At 44.4% G+C, this 9,252-nt stretch overlaps 2 protein-coding genes across 2 annotated transcripts; one reads left to right on the top strand and one right to left on the bottom strand.

Annotated features, from left to right (window-relative positions):
- Nucleotides 1-66: 66 nt before the first annotated feature.
- Nucleotides 67-5,326, bottom strand: anapc7 (anaphase promoting complex subunit 7). The gene is made up of 11 exons (XM_079751580.1): nt 5,168-5,326; nt 4,268-4,454; nt 4,031-4,150; nt 3,482-3,593; nt 3,222-3,375; nt 2,768-2,910; nt 2,260-2,377; nt 1,823-2,019; nt 1,375-1,599; nt 1,137-1,287; nt 67-839 (listed from the first exon to the last, which is right to left on the bottom strand). The coding sequence occupies exons 1-11, from the start codon at nt 5,266-5,268 to the stop codon at nt 650-652; spliced, it is 1,698 nt and encodes a 565-aa protein (XP_079607706.1). The 5' UTR covers nt 5,269-5,326; the 3' UTR covers nt 67-649.
- A 680-nt stretch (nt 5,327-6,006) lies between these two features.
- Nucleotides 6,007-9,025, top strand: unga (uracil DNA glycosylase a). Its single transcript, XM_079751852.1, has 7 exons — nt 6,007-6,177; nt 6,510-6,710; nt 6,813-6,908; nt 7,291-7,388; nt 7,682-7,770; nt 8,193-8,371; nt 8,626-9,025. Exons 1-7 carry the CDS (start codon nt 6,076-6,078, stop codon nt 8,764-8,766), a joined length of 906 nt encoding a protein of 301 aa, XP_079607978.1. The 5' UTR covers nt 6,007-6,075; the 3' UTR covers nt 8,767-9,025.
- Nucleotides 9,026-9,252: the final 227 nt, after the last annotated feature.

Below are 9,252 nucleotides of genomic sequence, written 5' to 3'. Positions count from 1 at the left end.
TTCTATTGGAAAATAATCATGGAAAGTCGCGTCTAAATTAACTATGGGTCACAAAGCCAAGGAGTAAAGCATTTATTATACAAGTATAATAAAAAAAATACAAAAACACTAACATTACACTTAAAAGGGTGAGAGAATATTTGAAAAAGTTAATGTCCAACATAAACATTTTATTTACAAAGGCAAACTGAGGGGAGTCTCAAGAATGTATTAATATTCAAGACCACACATGAAACGAAGACAGTTCAGAGGCAACCGGGTCAAAAAAGCAGACAAAACTAAATATGACCTGAACACTCGCGTGTTCAGGAGTCAAGACTTTAAACTTGGTGACATGGTACATATGACTTGAACACCTGGGCGTTAGGAATCAAGACTTACTTTGAATTTCAGCGGTCTTACATGTAATTTTTTCTTAATCTGTAGCTGAGAAACAAGAAAATGACAAAAAATAAATTCATATCCTGGCACTGTCAACACCACATGTTCAGTTACATTCTCCATGAAACCCCTTGACCCCTCGAGGGGACGACGCCGCCATTGGCCAGCAGCCTTTTGCACCGCATCCCTGCAGCGGCACGCTCAATGAACGGTGAATCAAAAGGTCCCCTGCTGCGGCCATGTCGGGGCAGCTGGGGTTAGGGTGGGGTCACTGCATGCCAAACCACTGCTCCTGGTCAGCCCACTGAGCCGCCTCACTGTCGCTGCCTTCCAGGTCCCCCTCCTCCCCGCTGCCCTCCATGTCGTCTCCGTCCAGCTCCACCGTGGCGTCCGTAGGGCTCTCCTCCTTCTCCATCTTCTGCATGCCCTCCAGAGACTTCTGGTCGTTGGGATCCAGGCTGTTCACAGAGGGCACAAAGATAAAGTCAAAGACACGGGGACCCAGGGAAGGGTTCAGTGCTTTGACATGGACCCTGTAAACCCCGGCGGTACTCGTTTGATGTTGTCGGGAGAACTGGTGTGAATCAGTGTTAGCCAAATTGCATCCGCCAACGTTGTATAACAATTGCAGATGCTTTGCTCGGACTCAGTATCCAAGTCCCCATAAAGCATGGTGTCAAGAGCCTGGTGAACTTTATAAAGTCCTCTGAAAGTGACACACTCCAAACTGAACCAGATAGAGGGTGTGCTCTTACCTCAGGGCTATGCTGTACTGGTCCATGGCTTCTTGGTAATCATTGACTGCCACCAGGAAATCCCCCAGCATTCTGTGCAGGACACAGTCGCTCTGATTGGCCAGGGCGTTGCGGAGGAGAGCAATCCCTTCTTCATATTTCTGTTCTCGGCCTTTAACGAGGGGGAAAAACACAAAAGTCAAATATAGAGCAGGGCTTCGTATTTCATGTTGGTGATGACAGTGCTACTACTGCGTACTCAGCAGCTCAGCCTTCTTGACGACGGCCTTGGTGTAGTCAGGCCTCTGGGCCAGGGCCTTGTCCAGCAGGGCCTTGGCCTTCTCCTGGGTCACCGGGTCCTCCAGGCAGACCGTGGCCAGGATGGTCAGGGTCTGGGCGTTGGCGCCCAGGGTTTTGTAGATGTTGTTGGCCATCCCCATGGCCTCTCGGATCCCATTGGATGCAAGGTAACAGTCGATCAGACCTGGCGAGAGAAGGACCTAGTTTGTTATTTTACATGCAATAAACTTCCTCTGCTGCCGAGGTCCTTATTTGACCTCTCGACCCCAAGTGTTTTGTCATGAGCCAATAAAATCAAATATTAAAATATCAACCCCTCCGTTCCTCTTTTACTTCTGAACACATTAAGTAAGAGGTGCTCAGAAGGGCATTTCATGTCGTCTTTAACAGAGGTAAAGAGGGCGTGCCTTCGTAGCAGTCCAGGCGGCACGGCGCCAGCCTCATGGCCTCTCTGAAGTGGATGATGGCCTCCTGGACCCGGCCCATGTTCCTCAGCGCTGCCCCTTTCAGCAGGAGGGCCTGCACACTGTTGCTGTTCAGCTGGATGGCCTTGGCCCCGAGGTACAGCGCCCGGGAGTAGCGCTTACTGTAGAAGCTGTGACAGCTGCCAGAAGAAAAGAACACAGAAGATCCATCAGAGGCTCCCATGCACGAGAAACGCTCAGAAAGCCTCACATCTTCATCGCCCAACATGTGACTACGCAGTGCCAAAGATAAAACACTGTGAAACTAACCCACTGTGTGGCTTACCGGCCCACCTGCAGCCTCATATATGAATATGTATTCAAATATCTGAATTTGTATATGAATGAACCACTTCCAATCGGTGGGTTGGCTGACTCACCCGGAGATGACCCATGGTTCAGCGTGCTGATCAGAGATGTTGAAGAGTCTTCCCCCCAGGACCTCCACGTCCTCCAGGTGTCCCTCTCGGGCCATCAGATAGCCGTACACGTCCATGCCTGCAGCACAAGGAACCATAGGAAACGTATTCAATATGTAGGATATGAAAGGATAGTGTCGTAGCAGCATAGTAGGGTGGTCCACTGAAAGCTAAACGGGTTCTGGGTTTAATCCTCTCTGTGAAGCATCCTTTAAGGGGGTAAAAGCTCAGAACTGTACTGAGAAGACTGCAAGGTGATGCTTTTATTTAGTCTTTTCCATATGTGAAACGTCTGCTATATGCAAAGGTCTGCTGCCAACTTATTTGCAGTTTGTAGCAAATTTAAATCCATGTAATCAAAAGGACAAATAAGGAGCTTTAGGAACAACATATTATATTACATAGCACAATTACAATCCAACTCAGTGACATTAAATGTCTTGGGAGAGGGTTAGAGTGCAAACTGCACCTTTGATGAGGTAGGGGTCCAGCATCTGGGCCTGTTCAAACTTCAGGATAGAGTTCTTCGTATCCCCGGCCCTGAAGTAGACGTCAGCCAGGCTCACCAGCAGGTCCACGTTGTCCCGCAGAAGAGACTTTTTCTCCAGAGAGCTAGAAACACGGCGGCCATAAGAAGCTGTTACATGAATAGATTCCCTGTTTGAATTGGTTATGCAGGAGATGGGGATTTTAGGGAGTTCCACCAGACTACATGCAACGCCAGACTACATTATTCAGCTAGCAGCCATATTAGTTTGTTTGATGAGGAAACTATGAGACGCCATTAAAAAGCCTTCTATATGCAACCTGGGTACGAAATGGAATGCAGTACTTGCATTGAGTTGTCATGGTTTCCAAAAATGTGAGATTAAGCAACCAAGCTAATGCCGACCGACAGGTGCTGGGTGAATAGGGTGGCTCACCAAATGGTGTTGATGGCCCTCTGATTGTCCCCGGCATGTACGAAGGCGTATGCCTTGATCCACACGGAGAGCCAGTCCAGGTTGGGGATGCTCTGGATCACGTCCATGGTCATGGAGGCCACCTCCGCTCCCTTCACCGAGAGGGACAGGAGGCCTTGGGTACCAGAAAGAGGACTGACTTTAACGACTGTGGGTGAAGCCAGACCGGCTGGTGGCTGCCAGTGATGCAGATGCATCGCTAGCTGGTGAGACAATCGTACCTATGATGGCGTCCAGGGCCAGCGGGCACTGCCTCAGCACCTCCTTGTAGCTCGACACAGCGGATCGCTCTTGGCCAGCCTTCCTGTACAGGTTAGCTAGCATCATATTGATCTGAGGCATTAAAAGAAAAAAAACAATGTCCTTCATCTCAACTCTATTTGAAGAGATTTGCCAAATCTCATGAAAAAGAAATGAACCAAAAGCAGTCAAAACATAGCGAGCCTTCAGCGTCTGCGTACAGCACTGTGTTGCTAAAGAGCACCGCTGTGAGCCAGCCTTGTGTTAACGCTGGCCCTAGTCGACTGCTACTCCACCACTGGACACAAATACACTGATCCCATTGAGGCGGGCCTTCAGAAACATCCAATCAGATGTTTTGTATCTCAAACCAACGGAACCTTGACACCAACACATTTTTAACCAAAAGACATGTTTTCATGTTTTTTCTGCATTCAAAGTTTGACCTAACGCCTAGTACTCATCATGTGTTGACTGCTTTAAGTCTGATCAAACTCAGATAGACCCTAAACGCAGAGAAAGGGGCTTACCTTTGGAGTTCTCTGTCTGGATGGGATCCCATCCAGCACTGCGATGGCATCTTTATCTAGTTTCAATATGGTGTAGCATTCTGCTATCTTATATTTCACCTCAATCTCTGAGGGCAGGCTCTGAAAAGTTATTAGTCATTTATTCATGTTAATAAGACACATGCAGAATAATGCTTTTTGATACCTTAAACGTGATAAAATTAAACAGCAACTGTTCTTTGAATCATGATGAGCTACCTGGGCCTGGACGTTAGACGCCCCGCCGCCCGTTGACGTGCGGACTTTGGATGTTTTGCTGATGACCTTCTTCTGCTGCAGAGCCATACTGTACTTGCACGCAGCATTCCGGTACTCCTTATCGTGGAAGATGGCATCGGCGTGATACACAAGGAGCTGGTACTTCTGAGAAGGGGAGAACAGCTCTCTGCAACGTAAGGGACAGACGGTCAGTCAACTAAGGTTCTGCACATTAACTTTACATTAAATTACAAGATACTTTTAAATGCCCAACTTAGCTTTTAATTATGCCATCAAAACATAAGTGAAGGATTCCAAAAACTATCAGAATAGGTAGAAATAGTGAATATAAAAAAACAATTACAGAAAGAATGGAGAAGGTTTAACACAACTAAACTAAATCTGACCACAATAACACCATTTACTGTCAGGATCAGACACTGGGAAAACACATACAAGTATCAAACGAAGTTCTAGTTCTTGGGATTACGGTTACGTTCAACTGCATACTGCAGTTCATTATCAACTATCCTCGAAGAAGGAAATCAGATGCTAAAGTGAAGTGGTTCAGTAGGTTCAGATGTTCAGACCTGGTTTAAACATCTTAAGTGTAGAAGCTCTAGTGGTTCAGATGTTCATCAGCTTTTCATCAGATGTTCAGACATGGTCTAAACATCTGAAGTGTAGAAGCTCTACGGGTCGAGATGTTAATCAGCTGTTCAGGCCCGGTTTAAACATCTCAGAAGTAGAAGCTCTATGGGTTCAAATATTCATCAGGTGTTCAGACCCGGTCAAAACATCTCAGGTGTAGAGGCTCTAGAGGTTCAGATGTTCATCTGATGTGACCTGGTCTAAACATCTCCAGCTCATAGACGGAGTCATATTTATGACGATACTTACGGGTTGTTGTTACTCATCGTCAACAACAAGCTGCTCATAATCCGGACATTAGAGTGAAGGCCCGCGGCTGACATGTCGCGTACATGCTCTATAACGTTCATCTTGAGGCCGAAACGAGTTTAAGACGGCTAGGCTAATAGCTTCTCGTAAACACTTGCTAGGAAGTAGAGGCAGTGGTTTGTGTGACGTAGTAATCACGTGAGAGACTGCTGTAGGCTCCGCCCATATAAACCCGTGCTCCACCCCAATATAAGATCATCGCACACACACATACACACACACACATACAGGCTATACAATGGATATTGAAGTCATTAACATTTTTTTATTATAAATAGTATATTAACTTAAAAAATATTTTTATTTTATTCCCAATTATTCCCAATGCATAAAAATGTAAATTGCCAGTCTGCTATTAGCAGATCGGGTCAAGGTTGAGGGCAGGATTCAGAAATTATATATGGCAGCATGACCTCAATGGTTTGCCATTGCCTTGGCCCCTTGTGCCCCATAACAAATGCTCTTAAACTTCAAGTCTATGGCAGGGGGGCAGACCCCCTATAACAGGGGCCAGACCCACCTATAGCAGGGGGCAATGCTGTTTTGACCAACACCACTTAAATATAAACTTTTGTATCAAGAAAGAAAGACCCATCATCATCATGCCGTGCATATTTCCGCACGTGAGAGACTTCATGCTTGTCTACGCTTCAAACTCGTGCATGTTGCAGAAACAGTGACCCCTGGGGTCAGACTTTACGGCGGGAAACTTTGTAACCCCGGAACCACACTGTTGCGCTCAAATGAGATTGGCGCCTTTAGGATGGTTTAGGATAGTACTGTGACACTGGTTAGCGAAGGGATAAACGGCGTTATTGTGCATATCGTTTTAGCCCTACTTTTTAAAAATGATTGGTCAACAGCATATCAACTCTTTCTTCTCACCAGTTTCAAAAAAGAGAGTTTCAAAGGAATTAGGTAAAACCGAAAAGCATGCCGAAGAAGTTCAGGTGAGCGTGTTTATTTTTGTTTTAATGTGAAGCATACTTGTTACATTGATGTTGTTTGATGTTATACATTGTATAATCGAAAGTAATATATAAACGTACTACAACATAATACTGTTTCTCTGCTGTCCTAACATGCTCACAAGCGTCATTGTTGTGACTCATTTGTTTCACGTGGCTGGATCATGGACCTATAAGGAAGGACGGATCAGTTGGTACATCCGCTTGCAAATATGTTGTTCAAGTTAGGGTTAGGCCAAAGATGCACATCATCAAATCGGGTCTCACCAGGTTTACTTATTTCCCAAACTTTATGTTTTTCTAAATTAATGAAGATAACGCCGAAGAAACTGAAGTCCTCAAATGCGGAACAAAAGTCCTCATCGCCACAGCTTTCAGATGAGCAGCTGAAAAGAATGGCCCAAAATAAGAAAGCAGCGCTTGACAAGATTAGAGCAAAAAGAGCGCCTGCAGGTTTCGGAGAGACTTGGAGAAGAGAGCTGGCTGCAGAGTTTGAAAAGCCATACTTCAAACAAGTAACATGGACGACAATAGTCGTACTCTTACCGCATTTCTTTCAACCCGTAATTGGTAGTGCCAAGTATTAAATACAGCTATTTTCTCTCTATCTCTGATAGTTGATGTCCTTTGTTGCTGATGAGAGGAGCCGTCACACCGTCTACCCACCCGCTGAACATGTGTTCAGTTGGACAGAGATGTGTGACATTCAAGATGCAAGTTAATATAATGACTGGTCGAGATTTTATGGTCCATTTATCTGTTGGTTTCGTTGTGTCCAAGAAAGTATACAAGACAGCTTCGTTTTCTGTTTTAGTAATCTTTCCCATCCATATTTGGTTTCAGAATACTTCATTAATCTTTGGTGAAATTGTCTTATGCAATTGCTCTGCCGAAGACAGAACTGACTGTGTAAATTATTATTATTTTAATAATATATAGAACTGTTATTGAGAAACTAAGCAGTAACTGTTGAAATTTGTGTTTTTTAATTCAGTCATTGAAAATAAAAGTTACGAGTTCTGCTAAGGTCCTAAGACCAAAAACGCATCACTATATCCTCACAAATGTACACATTCTGTGTTTGTATATGTACAGGTGAAAGTAGTGATTCTAGGCCAGGACCCTTACCACGGTCCCAAACAAGCACATGGACTCTGTTTCAGTGTGCAACAGCCAGTTCCCCCTCCCCCCAGGTAAATAACACATGCATAAATACAATTATGAACAGAATTTTAAGAAGAACAGTGTTGACTTATATGTATTGCAGAGATATGTACTTAAGTTGGCAGCTAGCCTAGCACTGGGTCGTACCGTCCCGTAATATCACTTTGGACTTCAAGAGGTGATTGCTGGCACTGCAGTGTCCAGTCTGCCCTCAGTCCAACATGAGAGGATAGCGCTGCCAAGACGGTGTATTCTAACCTCTTGTTGATCATGTCAAGAGATGTGACCTATATTAAACGTAACGTTGTGCTTCCGGTCTCAGTCTCGTGAACATATACAAAGAATTGTCTACCGACATTGATGGCTTCCAGCATCCTGGACACGGAGATCTAAGCGGATGGGCAAAACAAGGTAGCATTTTTGTACTGTTTTAAGAAGGTGTGTGTGTGTGTGTGTGTGTGTGTGTGTGTGTGTGTGTGTGTGTGTGTGTGTGTGTGTGTGTGTGTGTGTGTGTGTGTGTGTGTGTGTGTGTGTGTGTGTGACCAAGGTTATAGTAAACCGTTTTCATGGATCTTGCAACCCCTTATCACAGAAACCATCTTGTTAATCTAGACTGGCGCTTATCTCCCTCTCTACGTGATGCTTTCTTTGTCTCTCAAACATTCTCTCCTTCAGAGTGTGTCCCCCACCAAGATTATTTCTCTCCAAGGCTCTAGATACAGTCCACTCAAACAACATTTACTCCAACTGCCACACTGTTCTTGCGGCCCATCCTTGTCCATGTACGGAGCCCCAGAGTGTGTTCACCACCAGGGTTGTGTTTGCTTCCCAAGGGGTGCTGCTGCTTAACGCGGTGCTGACAGTGCGGGCCCATCAGGCCAACTCCCACAAGGACAGGGGCTGGGAGACCTTCACCGACGCTGTGATCAAGTGGCTGAGCGTCAACCGGGAAGGAGTGGTCTTCCTGTTGTGGGGCTCATACGCCCATAAGAAGGGAGCGACCATCGACAGGGTGGGTGTATTATTTGCCCTACTGCCTTTTTATGTATTGAGTGATGAGTGATATTGAGTAATGACCTTTTATTTTATGTGACCTGTGTACATTTTGTACAATGTTGCCGTCGCATTTGTTCTAAATCTGATGATATATATTTTAGAAAAAATAGGAGTTGTATATGTTCTCACTCCGAAGAAATTTACAGATGGCTCCTCTATTCTGTTATTTACGAAAAACAATGAAAAATTAAATCTACTTCTGACTTCCAGAATCGTCACCATGTCTTGCAAGCTGTTCATCCATCTCCTTTGTCTGCTCATCGCGGGTTCCTTGGTTGTAAGCACTTCTCCAAGGCTAATGGGCTGCTGAAACTTTCTGGGACGGAGCCTATAAACTGGAGAGCACTCTAACTCTTTATGCTGCCTTATACTGTTATCTGTTTTAAGATGAACATCACACTATATTTTCTAGTTTTTCAAGTACTAACCAATCTATAAGCTTTCATTTGTCTTTTGGAGCGATGCCGTTTTTAGTCGGTTTTAGATACTTAAAACACTTTGCCACTCTGCCAAGTTGACTCATGTTCAGGCAATATAACTTTCGCAACATGAACAAAATTGTTATTTTAAAATTGAATATGTTCTGTACATTAAAGATTGTTTTTTCCTAGGCTGTTTCATAGATACTAGTATATTAAATTGTTATTAACCTATTTTCTATGATGTCAACTGCATAAGTTATTAGCATCAATTCAAGCCGAAAATCAAGCAGTGCAGTTAAGGGTTAGTACTCTTTCAATTATCATAGAAATAAACTGCATTGGTAGGACCAAGCAACACGATTTTGAGTTAAAATGTAATTGAGGAAATTGGATTGAAATGGAATCAAAGTCTGCT

The sequence above is a fragment of the Pollachius pollachius genome, assembly GCF_949987615.1.
Source record: "Pollachius pollachius genome assembly, chromosome: 1".
Classification (NCBI taxonomy): Eukaryota; Metazoa; Chordata; class Actinopteri; order Gadiformes; family Gadidae; genus Pollachius; species Pollachius pollachius.
The sequence above is the reverse complement of the archived record's forward strand: the minus strand, read 5'-3'. Positions and strand labels throughout refer to the sequence as shown.

What these genes read in the sequence shown, in the direction of transcription:
- anapc7 (XM_079751580.1), bottom strand. Translation starts at nt 5,268, where the DNA reads ATGAACGTTATAGAGCATGTACGCGACATGTCAGCCGCGGGCCTTCAC. An exon ending in ACGATGAGTAACAACAACCC is followed by an intron (nt 4,455 to 5,167) that starts GTAAGTATCGTC and finishes CTTACGTTGCAG; the next exon opens with AGAGCTGTTCTCCCCTTCTC. An exon ending in CAAGAAGGCTGAGCTGCTGA is followed by an intron (nt 1,288 to 1,374) that starts GTACGCAGTAGT and finishes CCCTCGTTAAAG; the next exon opens with GCCGAGAACAGAAATATGAA.
- unga (XM_079751852.1), top strand. Translation starts at nt 6,076, where the DNA reads ATGATTGGTCAACAGCATATCAACTCTTTCTTCTCACCAGTTTCAAAA. An exon ending in AAAAGCCATACTTCAAACAA is followed by an intron (nt 6,711 to 6,812) that starts GTAACATGGACG and finishes TATCTCTGATAG; the next exon opens with TTGATGTCCTTTGTTGCTGA. An exon ending in AAGCGGATGGGCAAAACAAG is followed by an intron (nt 7,771 to 8,192) that starts GTAGCATTTTTG and finishes TTGCTTCCCAAG; the next exon opens with GGGTGCTGCTGCTTAACGCG.